The 15,404-nt window shown below is 36.9% G+C and overlaps 1 protein-coding gene across 1 annotated transcript in view; it reads right to left on the reverse strand.

Annotated features, from left to right (window-relative positions):
* Positions 1-12,698, reverse strand: part of LOC104073819 — a gene marked incomplete at its 3' end in the record, with an annotated part of 22,299 nt that extends 9,601 nt beyond the window's left edge. Inside the window, exons 1-8 of the mRNA XM_009573744.1 lie at positions 12,593-12,698; positions 10,873-10,965; positions 7,540-7,688; positions 6,398-6,470; positions 5,599-5,870; positions 3,034-3,073; positions 2,313-2,384; positions 1,156-1,356 (exon numbers count right to left, since the gene is read on the reverse strand). Of these exons, the coding sequence (XP_009572039.1) occupies positions 1,156-1,356; positions 2,313-2,384; positions 3,034-3,073; positions 5,599-5,870; positions 6,398-6,470; positions 7,540-7,688; positions 10,873-10,965; positions 12,593-12,695 (1,003 nt within the window). The remainder of the gene's footprint in view (positions 1-1,155; positions 1,357-2,312; positions 2,385-3,033; positions 3,074-5,598; positions 5,871-6,397; positions 6,471-7,539; positions 7,689-10,872; positions 10,966-12,592) is intronic.
* Positions 12,699-15,404: the final 2,706 nt, after the last annotated feature.

Here is a 15,404-nt window from a genome sequence, read left to right on the forward strand (position 1 = left end):
GATGATTGGATAATGTCTCTGTATTCCTCCCAGGTTACCTGTCCCTGCATCCACCCTCTGTATGCTTCCTTTTTGTGTTTGAGTTTTGCTAGGAGCTCCTTGTTCATCTGTGCAGGCCTCCTAGTATTTTTGCCTGACTTCCTGCTCATTGGGACTCTTGAACTTGGAGGAGGTGATCCTTCAATATTAACCATGTTTTTTTTCTTGGGTCCCTCTTCCCTCCAGAACCTTATCCCAGAGGACTCTTCCGAGCAGATCCGTGAAGAGGTCAGCACTGCTTTCCTGAAGTCCAGCATTGTGACCTTTTTGCTTGCTCACTCCTCTCAGGAGCCTGAACTCCACCACCTCATGGTCACTGCAACCAAGGCTGTCTTTGACCTTCATATCTCCAACAGACCCTTCCTTGTTTGAAAGTATGAGGCCCATGAATGTGAGTAGCACCCCTCCTCATTGGTTCCTCTATTGCTTGGGTCAGGAAGTTGTCATCGATGCTCTCCACAAACCTCCTGGATTGCTTATACCCTGCTGTGTTGTCCTTTTAACAGATATCAGGGTGGCTGAAGTCCCCCCTGAGGACCAGGGCCTGCAAAAGTGAGGCTATTTCTAGGTGTCTGTAGAAGGCCTCATCCACTCCTTCCTTCCTCCTGATCAAGCAGCCTATAGCAGATGCCCACTACAATGTCACCCACACTGGTGGTGGGTTTTTTTTTTGTTTGGGTTGGGTTTTTTGTTTGTTTGTTTGTTTTACAGACAGTTAGCTTGCTGGTGCCCTTCAGAAAAATCTGCAGTCCCCCAGTGGTCCAGAAATACAGGCTGAAAACACTGTCTAAATCAATGCCAAACTGCCATCCTGGACAGTCCTGCAAAACTGATCCTTTTACCAGTGCATGAGAGGCAGTTAGATACAGATACTACTTACACAGAGTGCCACTGAATGCATATAGCTGGCTACCATGGCAAAAGCTATGGCTAGCTGACGGGCTCTGCTGGTTTCAGATTTACCATGTCAAAGATTTTAAAAGTTAACTAAAATTATCATAAAATTGTCTTTTAGTAAGGCAGGTAATAACAGCCCTTACTACACCTGGTGAAAAGATACAACACTGCTTCAGACCCATAGTGTCCAAAATGTAAACAGAGTTTGGGCACTCCCACCTTCTCCAAAAGCACTCCTTGTCTTGTTTCGATCTACAAAAATATCTCTGGAGTAGACTACAGAGGCACGCAGATGCCACTGAAAGTCAAACACGAAGACCACTGCATATTCTTTTAAAAAAGGTTCAAACTTGGTTGTATTTTCTTTAGGAATATAATCTGACTGTGAATGTCTGTAAACTATATGGCTCCCTCTTGTGCCTATTATACGACATTTCAGTGTACAAAAAAATTTTAACATTAAGCCATAAATATTTGGGCTCTGTTTACCCTTCAGTAGGCATGCAATACCCATAAATGTTAATGGAAGTCACATGCATACCTTCCAGGGGAAGAGAAAACCCTGCAGTTTACAAAATTTTTCTTTGGAACAAACTACAAAAACACCTTGCAAACTACAAGTCTGCTGCGATGAAAGTACCCTTTTGACCATTCATTGTATTTTGATAGCAATGCAGAGGCCAAATATACCTTTAAAGCACATCTGTAAGAACTTTCAACTAATTTTTAGTTATCAAATTACATAGGTTTAGAAAGGTGTCAGTGTGGTTTATAGAGCCTGGCTAACATGCTCAAGGGTTTATTTTTGTCTACTCAACATCCCACCTGTTTCTGCTTATCAAACCAGACTACAGTTTAGCTTGCAACAGCTGTGAAATTCATAAATCTGCCCATTCTTCATGTGTATCCAGACTAAGCACTTGGAGACAGAGTTAGAACTGCAGCACTCTGAGAAAGCCACTCTTACGGAGAAGCCAGGGAAATAAAACAGACCAGCACTTGTCAAACAATGTTTAAAACTGCACACCTATCAGAAGCCAAATTATTTTAATAACAGTCTAGCAATCCTATTTGGAAACAAAATGAAGCATTTGAAGAAATGATTTGTTAACCCTTTTATTCTAATAAACATTATTCTAATGTTTATTAGAAACATTTTGCAGACTAAAAATGCTGCAAAGGAATTAAAATATTTTGCTTGCACAAAATATTCTCTTTCTCAGTGTTTTTAAATATCAACAAAACACCTTTTATTTCAAGATGCTACTAGTTTACTTTCTGCAGTAGAATAGCTATCAAAAAAGTAAATATAGTTATAAGATTTTTGTATTACAAAAAGTGTATTTGTAAATTTTAAAAAATATTAGTCTGCATACCTGAAGCAATATCAAAATCCTGGTCACACAGGACACTTTCATTAAAACGCTTATGGTAAAGCAGTAGTAGTACTGAATGAAACAACGGTATACAAAAAACTAACGTTCACTTCCATAAAGCTTGCAGAGTACACTGCCTTTAATAGGAAAGTGGTTTTGCTTTGCTTTCTTTCCATTTATATGATGAATTTTTCTCTCACCACCTCTTCTTCCCTTTTCCATATGCTCATGAATTACCCTTAGCACTAGTATTTTGTGGGTCAACCTCGTTCATAAAATGATATGAGTGCATGCAAGATGATACTAAAACTCATTTCAGCTTTTCTGAATAATAAAAAATGGTACTTTGTTTTAGGGAAGAAAGAGGCTTTTTTTTTTCCTATGAACTTTTTTCCTCCACCATTTCATAAATTACAAGCTCTTATTTTTGAGAGCAGAAACAGAAATCAACAAGTTTTAAAACTTTTCCATGAGTTTTCATCAAAAGCATTAATAATAGGTACCCAGCACATTCACTTGGCACTCCTGGAGCCAGCTGAAATTATATATCTTCCTAATGTGACATTTACTGAATACCAGTAAAGAAACATTCAGCTGAAATTGTGGTTACGTGGCAGTGCTGAAGCATGGCACCAAACAACCAGAACACACCTAAAATTTACCTAATACTTATTACCACTCATTCTCCAAAGAACAAGTAAATAAAGCAAATGATTCCTACCTGATCTACTTTCATGCTCACGTTCAACATGAAACAACAGCTATATTATACAAGAACATAAAACAAGCAATAAAAGCATTTGTCAGGAAAAAAAAAAAAAAAAAAAATCTGGTCTAGATTTCTGACCACAAGTGACAAGAACCTACATGTTAACAGTCCATACAGAAGGCAACAGTACAGTACTAAACACTTCCTTAGGTATACTAATACAAAGCTCAAAGAGAAGATAGCCATTTATTTAAACACTATTTCCACAAAGGTTTCCCGTAGCTGCAGATCAAACCAAACTGAATCAGCCTCAACAATATCAGACTGAGAAGTCTTCCTCCATGAGCTGTCATAGCAGCTTTCACAGAATTGCAAATGTAAAACAGGAAATATAAGAGTGCAGAGTATTAAAGGCTTGTTACCATGTACAGCACATCACCATCACTGGGGTTCTAAAGACAGTCTGCCCTTAAAAGTGATCTCACGTACATCATTCTCAAACTGTAGCTTTTCTTACTCTTCACAGTCAACAGCATGGACTTTGATATGGAATATAAATTATTTTTTAGTGAGACATTACTTTGACCACATTAGCTTCAATGCCAAACAAATGATCTTTGATTAGCTTTAAAAGAAAAGAAATAGCGTGTATTTGCCATCCTTAAGCAGATTATGCGCCACATGAAACTTTCCTAAACAAAAAATGTTTTGTCAAACATTTAAGCTGCTTTTCACATAATAGATATCTCATGCTTCAACTGATGTTATACCACTGCATTTTATATACATTCTTCAGTTGTGCTTGCATCACTTCGATATCAGTTTACATGTATTCACCAATCACTGAGAAGCAGTTCTGAAATACTGGACACATGGCAGTCAAAATCCAGGGTTTCATTCCAGATCTTATTTCTCTGTAAAACTGTATTTCAGGTTTTTTTTAATGTTGTGACCACATAACCTCTCACATAATACTATTAGTGCAGGATTAGTCAATAAAAATGATGGAACTAGTCATAGTGATAGTTTAGCTATCTGAGTAAGTACTGCAAGAGCATGAATAGCAGTTGGAAGAATTGGATAAGTTACACAATATTCTGCAATAACTCTTTAAAAACAGTAGAACTATTTAGGGGTAAAAAGATACTCTAAGGAAATAAAGTTTAGGAGTTCTGTGCAGGCAATATACTCTGAGGAAAAAAGTGAAAAGCTAGAAGGTCAAATGTGGACTGGCAGCCTAGAAAAGCACATGGCAAGAAAAGAGAGTTGGCTAAACTATCGTTTTCTGAATTGTGACACCTGGAAGAAAGAATTTTGTTCCTTCCTGATATTAAAGCCATTGTTCCTACCCTACACTCCTTGCCTCAAAATGAAGTGCATCTTATTTGGTTTTCACCCACTATTTTCAAGGACTTCAGTTTTCAAAATATATCCTTCCGTTCCTTATACTTGGTAAATTGACACTGTGTTTGAAACATACGAAGTTCTTTGAAGACCAAACAGCTACGCAAAATAATTTAACTTTTGTTGACTTAAAACAGTTAATAGAAAAGCTTTGGAACTCTGATAATGTTAAAGGAGAATAGAATTGCTTTATGTCTTCTGACCTCTCCTATGGCCAAAAAAAAAGTCTCTAGATCACACAATTGTAGAAATTCAGTACATGGAGTCATATGCTTTTTACACAGATTGTGCCACAAAAAGCTTTGGATGTTTGGACATCGAGCAGTACCTTGCCAACAACACATCACCATTCACTTACAACATCAATTATGTCTAGACATCAGTCAGAGTAACAGTTGTATCTTAGAAACTCAATTTAAATCATTACTTCAGAACATGATGAAAAGTTCACCCATCTCAAGCCTCCCCATACTCAAATTGTTACCAGACGGGTTTATCTTTGTATTTGAAAGCAATCAAAATAATTATGTTAAATAGAATAGAAATCAACAGTTAATCCACTGTCATTGGAAATATAACATATGCAATGGTTTTATTCTATGTCAATTAACAATTATAATTTTACTTTGTTTACTGCAAACTATACATTTTTCGAAGAGTCATAGAGGCACAGATTGTAGATCTCTGCAGGTCACTTAGCCCAACTTCCCACAGGCAAACTTCTGGAGTCTGGCTACCAGTAGCAAGTTGAAAGCAATTAGATCATCCCTTATCTCCTTGTCCCCAGAATAAACAACTCCACCCCGCTCCGTCTCTCCTTGCAGGGATAAAGGGCTGAAGCAAATGACATCTTAATAGTCCTCCTCTGATCTCATTCTAGTTTGTCAACATGTCTCTTGTGCTGGTGGGCCCAAAACTGTACAGTATTCCAGATGAAGTCTCACCCAATGCCAAACAAAGGGCAGGAATCACACCTCTCAACCAACTAAATACGTTCTTATATATTCATAAGCCTACTGAACTGTGAAATTTTAACAGCCATTCAAAAAACAGCAGGAAATTGCTTTAATGATTCAAACCTTAAAGAGCAATACACTTGCTCTATTATTTAGCATCACTGTTTTCGCACCTTCCTCAATAATCACCATGAGAACAACATAGACTGTATACTACATATAAGATGCTTACCTGAATAACTTTGTAGAAATAGGCATACTGTCGAGCTGTATTTTTATATTGGCTAAAAACATCATGTATGGCCTGAGTTGACTGAAGATACTGCACTTCATCTTCTTCAAAATAGAGAGGAGTGTCATATTCACTGGGGAGTGTCTGGATGTAGGGCAGCCAGAAAGAGTTGGGGTTGGCTCGCTCACAAAGGAGATGGAATGCCAATGTTATATTGCCCATAGCTTGAAGAATTCGATCTTGAGAATACAGGGATCCTGAATTAACCCAGAAAGGTGAGGCACTAAATTAATTGTCCATGGAAAATATCATCCTAGATTTACTTTAAATGAACATGATGAGATAACATGTAAAAATTTTCAACAACAAAAAAAAGCTTTTCAGGTTTCTAAAATATTTAGCTGTCCACATTGTATTATGCTGCAAGTTATTTGACACAGTAAATGCCTCATGTACAATTGCATGATGGAAGACATGAATAAACTAGAACAATACTCTCAGTACCTCAGAACATTTTATCTCTAAGTGTTATACAAGCTACATGATATGTGTTCAAAATAACACACACACTTCTGGAAGATATCTAGTGTGCTCAGCCAGAAACAAAGAGGAAAATTAAATTCCTTCCACTGACACTTCAAGCTTCTAGGTATTCTAAACCTGATGGTCGGCATGATAAGCAAGTCTTGTAATAAAGGAGATCAGCAAAAAAAAAAAGAAAGTCTCCTATTGAATGATCCCATACATATCAACTTTTTGCTTAAGAACTTCCTTAAGCTCTTACCTAATACTGAATTTTTAGCTGACTCAACAGTCATCAACAGTTTTCTAGGAACCCACAGAAACAGCTCTTCAGCCTACAGAAAGGAAAAAATGCATAGAGGGTCAGTTAGCATTTATATGATATGCCAAGTGTCTCAAATATACATTGTCTTTAAATTACAGGTTGTTTTAAATTTTTTTTTTTTTTTTAGATCAAAATTATTCTGAATCAAAATTCTTCCTTCTCTTCCACTGCAAATTAAACAAACATGCTATGTTTCATAACCAAATGTTCCATGTTCTGCATTACACAAAGCTTAAAACAAAGACACTTAGTTTACAAAATAAAGTGCTTAGTTTGGAACTGCTAACAGGTAGATTGCCCACACAATGTCAAAGCTACCAGATAAATTACATTGCTATTAGTTTTGTGATCAAATATTTTCTCCCAGTACAGGGCTTTTCACATTGCCCATTCTTATTTTAGAAAAACTTTTCAGGATTTTTATCAACCAGTAGTGCTAGCCTTATTAACTATGTGCTACTAAAGCCCTAAAATGAATATAATATGCTCGTTTTCTAATATTCTTTCTACAACAGCTGATTGTTCTTCAAAGCTGTTTCCCATCTGTAAAATGGGAATGGAAAGAGGCAATCTTAAGTGCTTACCTTTTAACAGTTAGCTAAGTGTGTTTGTCTATATTCCTTACCTGATGAGCAAAAGATATTCTTTATGATTATCAGGTAATTTTGTTTTTTTTCATTTTCACTGGAAAATAAGTAGTGCAAATACCTCTTTCCGAGGCAAAAAGACCAGTGCTTTAAAAGAAGGGGTATGAAAGAAGAGGAGAAGAGACTAAGTAGTTAGAAAACATGGAAAAGAGGGATACATCAATGGGGTAGAGTACTCTGGTGATTAGGTAAAGAGTATAGGCAATAAGGAAAAAAAAAAGACTGATTAAAAATTCACAGTGCTATCCAATAGTCAAAAATAATGCTCAATTTTATCAATAATTTTATTTGTCAAGTATGAGGAGTTGAGAGCATTTCAGAACAGCAGTTTCATAAGCAGTCAAAAGGGGAAAGGGAAAGTGGTGTTTCAGAGCTCTGAAGCTACATTCCAAACATGATTTTCTAATCTAAGTTCAATGTTCTCATGCTCACCTTTATCTCTCTTGTTGCTTTCAAACCAAACCCCTCCTCTTCAAAGTTCGCTATTTCAAAACCCTCTGTGGATGCTCCATTTTCAGTTGCCCACTTTACCAATTCAGGGAAATAGTCATCTCTTTTTCCATCAAAGACAACAGACAAACCTATATACACAATTTATTGAAAAACAAATGCAGAAATAAGAGGATCTAGAAAGATAAAGAAGCTCAATATAAAAGCACATGTAAAAAGCTATCTGCTATCCCGCAGCAGTTCTAATTTGAAGTAGCTGAGTCTGACTCGTCTTTGTTAAGTGCTACTCAATAGTATACAAATGTCATACCCAATTTTCATCAACTTCAATATTCTGCCAAATTGGCTTACCAGTCATCTTAAAAACACAACCACCTAAACTGAGCCGTGATGAAATATGAAGCTCCCCTCCTCTTTCCGTTTTAAATAAGCTGAGCAAAAATATTTCCCGGCTTAATATTGATGATAAATGCAATCACCACAACATGTTAATACAGACACAAGGAGGAATTGGAGAGGCAAGCTGCAATTTCATTACTTCAGCACTGGAAATGATGATAAGCAGATCTCAAGCTCCTTCTCTCACATACAAGGCAGTTAGCTTTTTCTTGTAGCATACGGATCTACTATAATAACTAAGGACTGATCATCCTCCTGACATCACAGAGCTCATCCAAATTTTTACACTTGGCTTCTCCATCAGGCACGTGGTCCACCAGTGAAATCACAACTCTCATTCATTTCCTCAGCTTTCCCTGGCAGCTCTGCCAGCTTTTTCTGTATCTCTTTGCCTCTGTGTTCTCTTCAACCCAAACTCTAGTGTCAGATCACATTAAAAGTGTCCAAACGCCCCTGAAATGCTCAGGCCATTTTATGAGTGACAAAATATCATCAGCAAGTTGCTTACATCCAAAGATATTTTGGTTAAGCACAGGTGATAAACACATCTTTAGATTAAAAGGATTTTAAGAAAGTAGCATTAGTGTATTTGAAATCTTCCCCCCCTCCAAAACACACATTTCAAGCCCCAGAACCAATCAAATCTGCAGTTAACATAAAAGTGCAAGTATCATCTAAAACTATAGTCTTTGATGATGCAGTATAAAAACTCGATATTGACAAAGTATTTTTTTGAATGCAATGAGAATGTGGTGCACAGTGTTTTGGCTTTTTTTTTTTTAACAAAAGCTCGCATTTCTCCTTTATTTTATACTCCCTTCAAGTATGCTATTTTCTGAACGTATTCAGAGCTAAGGTTTCACAAATCTAGTAAGACTAGTTGCATAGCTTCTACAGAACTTGATAGGTGTTTATACTGTCCAAGACTTTGCTCTTTTGATTTTCAACATTGACTACTGTATAAGGCTACTGGAAGCTTTTAACATCCAGCTTGTATTTGGAACCATTCTCTAAGCATCTCTGAAATTCTACCTCTGTTCCTTATATATGATGTGGCCCAATACTTCCCACATTTTTCCAAATTAAAAAGAGTAGCTCCTTTAAACTACTAGTACTATTGGGGAACAATTTATTTCTATACTGAACAAAACATAGCTAAAAAAATTTTGCTAATAAGTAAAACAAGGAAAAATTTTAGACAGCAAAAATACTCAGTTTCAAATTAAGAGTTTTCTATAAGCAAGAACATTTTAGTTCACATTCTGCAACCCAGTGTTCTATTCAAGAAAAGTACAAAGTATGACACTTTAGGCAATATATACTCATTTGTACATCTTAGAGTTCCCAAAAGCAATTTATACTTCCTTTGCTAATTGTTTAAAGCTTTTATTAAGCTAGAAAACTGTGTAGTATAAATTACTACGTTCCATTAAAAATTAGTTTTGAAAGACATCGTTCTATTCATACTCACTATGTATGCAAAAATGTTACATTGAAAGCCATTTGTATGTCAACAGTGCTGTGGTGAGTAGGTTTTGCATCTTTCAAGGAAAAAAGTATGTCCTATTAACATAATACTATTATACTAATTCTATCACTTCTGCCCCCATGAATGTTTCAATCTTTCTGGCACAGATAAAAGATATAGTGAACAGCACAACCCCAATGGTAACTCTGTCCTTGTTAACCTGGATTATGTTTTACCATATGTATTACATCATAAAAACCAAGACATGTACCATACGTTTACAGAAGTCACAGGATAGCAAAACAATGAATTGAGTTCACCTTTACAGAGCTACAGGATGCAGTCACTCAAACAGTATCATTTATTCTTCCATGTGCCCTCTGCCAATAACTGATGTTCAGAGGTTTAAAAGTCCTTTCATGAAGTAAGATTCTCATGCATTAGTCAAAACTATTAAAAACAGGTGTGAAAAGGACATTTCAAACCTCTAAGTACAGCCTTCTGCTTTTTCAAGCAAGTACATGAACCACTCAAGCTCCATTTTAAATGCAGTCTGGCTTTTTTGCCATCACCATATAAATATCAGAGAAGAAGGAATTGTTATTTCCCTGCCATTAAAATACAACAGTCAAAAAAAGGTTACTTTTACTAAAATTACACGAAAAGCATTTTTTAGAGCATACCTCCAAATAAAAACAAAGCTAATATGAAAATGAAGTATCAACAACAGTGAGTTGTTGCAGAACATACTGGAAGAAAAACTGTTCTAATCTGAAAAATAAGCATACCTTAAACTTAGGAAAATTGGCAATAAAACTCCGTATTAACTATGGTATCATAAGCATTTCTTTATTTTAATTATGTGCTTGATTTATAGCAGATAGATTTATTAGCTGATGTATTTATTTTGTGCATTTATATATTTTTATTCTGTCATAATTTAATGTCATGACGTTGAATTGCTGAAACTGTTTCCATGTCCAGTAAAGAGTTCAGGTTAAAATAAAATAGTTATAAAAATTAAATTCAAAATGTTCACATTTATAGAGGCAGGAGGGGAGACTATGCAATCACGAATCAAAAAGGCCTATTATTCGCAAAGGATTTTTACTTCTAGTCCTTCAGATTGTCATCTCATCACAGTCTCAAGCTCTTTTTTCTACTTATCGAACAGAATTATCACAGGATCACCTGTCTGTGATATTCACTCAGAATTATAAGTATTAAAATGGTTAATGGCAGTGGTCATGCCCACCAGAATATTTCAGAAACACTTGGAAGTGTAAAAAGCAACTGCATTTTGGAGAACTAAAATTTTTTATGCCAAAATAATATGATTGCATAATATTTATATAACAATAAAAATATTCCTCATAGCTGTCAACAGACAATTCTTTAGGCAAATCAATACTCTGAGCCACCCTTATCTTACAATCTTTCATATTTACCTTTTTGCTTTTTGCGAATTTTCTCAACAAGTGAACGAATCTGTACATATTCTTCCCATTCCTTACCAGGACCTGGGGTAGGACTGCTGCATTCTGGAAATAAAAACACCAAATGAAAATGTTTTCTTTAATAACGTGTGTGTGTGTGTATATATATATATATATTTTAACATCAAAGAACAGGTCATGGTTTCACAGCAACTTTAACTGAACCTTAGTACTGCTTGTCCTTCAAACATGTTTACACGGTAAGCACTATAATCTCCATTGTTATAAATATCTCATTCTTTGAAATGTAATTAATAGATACTTTTAAAATTTTCACAGTATAACTTGCCTCAAGTTATTTTATTTTCCTTTTTTTAATATTCTTTCAGATTTAAGAAATATCAAATGTTTAAAAAGTGAGGAAGGAAAAAAGGTAAACAACCAGACCATTAAGTAGATAGTCTCTTAGATAAGACAAAAAAAGTCTGTTTCAATAATCCAAGCAAAACACTCTGTTTACATCAGTCTGCTTGCCATCATTCTTGCTGTAATGAAAGCAGACGATAATAGCATAGAGCTTACCTTAAGTAATTGAGAAATTTGCTGGTACATACATTTGACCTGCCTAGTCAATACTGTTTTCATAGATGCATGTGTACTGGAAGGACAAGCAAAGGAACACTGAGACAAGCTTTAGCTTTAGATTATATCCACAGTGTCTCTGACAATATTCTAAAGGTGTAGTGTGTGGATTTCTTCATCTAAGCGACATAAATCCAACTGGACAGCTGAAGATTACCTTGTTCAACTGATCTGAAAAATCTTTGCGTTGAATAAAATATGGAAGCTTGACAAAAAGAACAGCTGATACTCGTCTTTGCTTAGAAAATTAGATCTACGTTTTATTTTTGGTTCCAAAGCAGAGGCCAATTGTAGCACAAGCATCAAACTGCTCTGCCAACTCGTTGTCTCCTCTTTGTGAGCAATTCTAATTTTTCTAAGGCAACATTTAGATGTGTCCAGGATATGAAAATTTGGACTTGTGTGTCAACAAGAAGTGTAGCTCAGCACAGCTACTAGTAACAGGAGAAAGAGTGAACAGTATTTTAGCATCATCGCATGAAATCATGCTCTGCTTTTCATATTTACTAAAAATAACAGATGAGTTACAAGTTCCTCAACAAGTGAAACAACCCTGGGTCTATACACAAGAACTAAGCACTACAAAAAGTTTCCAATCAACAACAAAATTTTTATTTAAGCGACAAAAATATCAGTGCCGTTGAACTGAGTTGTATTGCTGCTTTCCACAGCTAGTTTCTCTACTCTGATACCCTTTCAAAGTACTGTTCAAATGATAAAACAGAAACAGTGCAATTCTTGAGGTTTACAAGAAAAACATTTTTGACAAAGCTTCAGTGTCAAGTTATCTACAGTAGGTTTTTTTTTAATTTAATCTCCCCCAGTATTTATGCTTGTGTTGAGATGTAAAGTCAAAAGCTGCCAGAAATATGGTATGTCCAATACATACACATATAAATAAGCCAATAATGGTATATACTAACAGAGATAGATACTATAAGATACATACTATACTATCTTAAGTAGGCTGAAATAGCAAATTTGGCCGCTTACAGGAAACGAATAGAATTCACTGACTTCAACAAGAGAACGTGTTTGAGTGGTCTGCACACCATCCCTTTTCCCAGGGAGGCATAAAAACGAAACTTACTTTGCAATAACTCGCTAATTAGGTTCAACATTTCCTTTGGAGATACTGTCGCTGTGGCTCCTGTACCTGACTTCTGAGTTTTCACTCGGCTCTTCTTCCCCATCTTCCAACTAAAACAAATTAAGAAGCACACCATCACCAATTACTAAGAAACAAAATACAATAACAATGAATGGACAAGATCTTTTATTAGTCACTTAAAAAAACAAAAACAAGAGGATGAGGAGTTGTTTCTGGTACATATATACATCCAAGTATTATTTGCATAGCCTGAACATAAGACAACCATACAGTGCAATCTGAAGCAATATTTCATGTAGTTGCACATTCATTACCTCAGGGTAATTAGAAACTAGAAATCTTAGAGACAAAAAAACCCAATATTCAGATCACTTGCAAATTCATTAGTTGTGAAGAAATATTATGAATACTAAAGTATCCATGCTGTATAAACCCAGGTTATTTTACCTCATCAGCTGCACTGTGGACATCAGCTGAATTAGTATTTGTGACTGCACTAAAGTAGCAATTCAAAATTAATAGAAAATTAGTATTCCATTTCAAAATAAAAATCAAAATATCATGTGTATATCCTTACAGCAGCTTCTTATGGTTAAAGACAACTAGTTAAGGAAAATTTATTTTCAGTTACCACAATAAATGGAACATCATCCTAGTCTGGTTTTCCAATATTCAGATCCCCTTGTTCTCATGGAGGACTTAAATCACACAACATCTACTGGAAGGGCAGCATAGCAGGGGGTGAAGTATCCAGGGAATTTCTCACGTGCACTAGGAGTAACTTTTGATGCTGGCGCTGAACAGGCTTCTAGGGGAGGGGTTGTGCAGGGTCTGGTACTCATGAATAAGGAAAACTGCTCATGCATACGACAGCCAACAGCAGCCTTGGATGCAGTAATTGTGAAATGGTAGTGTAAGATCTTGAGAAAAGAAAGGAAGGAAAGAAGTAGACTAAAGACTCTGGACTCGCAACAGTAGAGTTGCGGCTTGCTCGGGGAACGGTAAGCAGAATGCCCTGGGAAGCTACAAAGGAGTCCATAACAGCCGGTCATCTTCCTGAACTCTCTTCTCGGAGCACAAAAACAAGCCTTCCCAACATGCAAGAAAATCAGCAGGCACAGGAGGAGGCCAGCTGACTGTAGATGGGACTCCTCACTGACTGAACTCAAATGAAACAGAAACATATGTAAAGTGGAAGCAGGGACAGGCAACCAGAAGAGAATATAGGCAAGCGGAGACTGAATTAGGAAGGCCAAAGCTTGTCTGGAGTTGATATTGAAGAGGGGTGTGAGAGGCAAGAAGAAATGCTTCTACAGGTACACCATCCGCAAGAGACAGGTCAGGGAAAGCACAATTCAGCTGCTAAATCGGGAAGCAACCTAGTGATGAAAGGTACAGAAAAAGTTGAGGTACCCAACACCTTGGGCAAGGTCTGCTATCAAGCTTCCCAGGCTTCCACATCTAGTAGCAAAGCTTAAGTGAGAGGAGCTATCAAGTTAAAGACCTTTTAGGTAAGCAGGACCTACACAAGTACATAGGACCAGATGGGAAACATCCAAGGTACTGAGAAAGCTAGCTGATGTCACTGCAAGACTGCTGGCTATCATCTTTGAAAAGTCATAGTGATTGCCTGTGACGGGAAACAGGTAACTTAAAAACAAACAAACGAAACCCAACAGAAAAGCAAGGTGGGGGAAGGAGGGGATAGAGGACCCAGGGAACTAGATAGTAGTCAGTCTCACCTCATTTGCTGTACAAAACATAGAGCAAGTCCTAAAGTGAAGCTATTTCCAGGCATGATGGACATGAATATGACTGGGATCAGACAACAGGCTTCTAAAGGCAAACCATATGCAACCAACCTGACTGCCCTCTGAAGAAGTAACTGGCTCTGTGGACCAGGTAGAATCTGTGGTTGCCAGTGCTTTGACTTAAGCAAGGCTTTTAAGACTGTCTTCCATAGTATTTTGGTTGTCAAACTGAGGAGACATGGACTGAATAGATGAACAACAAGGTGGACAAAAAGTTCCTTGGACCATGAGGTTCAAAGAGTTGTGGTCAATAATTGCAAGTCTAACTGCCAACTGGTTAGATGCAGTATTCCTCAGTGGTCAATACTGGTCAAGATCTTCATCAGATTTGGATGCTAGGACAGAAAGCATCCTCAGCAAATTTACAGATGATATAAAACAGGGAAAGCAGTCAACATGTTGGAGGGCAGGGTCACCATTCAGAGGGACCTCAACAAACTGGAGGGAGTTGCCAACAGGAACTTTATAAAGTTAAACAAAGACAAATGTAAAGTGTCCTGCATTTGGGAAGGAAAAAACCCTATAAAGCACTACAGCTGCAGACTGGACAGGCAGCAGCTCTGCAGAAAAGGACTTGGAGACTCTAGCAGACAGCAAGTTGAACATAAGCCAGCAGTGCACCCTTAAAGCAATGAAAACTAACTGTAGTTTGAGTTGCATAAGCAAGAGCATGAACAGCAGGTCAAGTGAATTAATTATTCCCTCTGCTTGGCACTGGTGAGGCCACATCTAGAGTAGTGTACAGTTTTGCGCCATGCAACACAGGAGGTACTAGCAAACTGGAGTACGTCCAGAGGAAGGCCATTAAAATAGTGAAAGGGCCGACACATGAAATGAAAGACATGATGAGGGAATTGGGTTTGTTCAGTCTGGAGAAAAGGAGCCCACTACTGCCTTCACCTGTGTAACAGGGAGTTATACAAAGGATGGAGGCAGATTCTTCTCAGACAGGCACAGCAAAAGGTCAACAGGCAAGAATC

Source organism: Fulmarus glacialis, unplaced genomic scaffold, assembly GCF_000690835.1.
Source record: "Fulmarus glacialis isolate BGI_N327 unplaced genomic scaffold, ASM69083v1 scaffold3853, whole genome shotgun sequence".
NCBI classification, from domain to species: Eukaryota; Metazoa; Chordata; class Aves; order Procellariiformes; family Procellariidae; genus Fulmarus; species Fulmarus glacialis.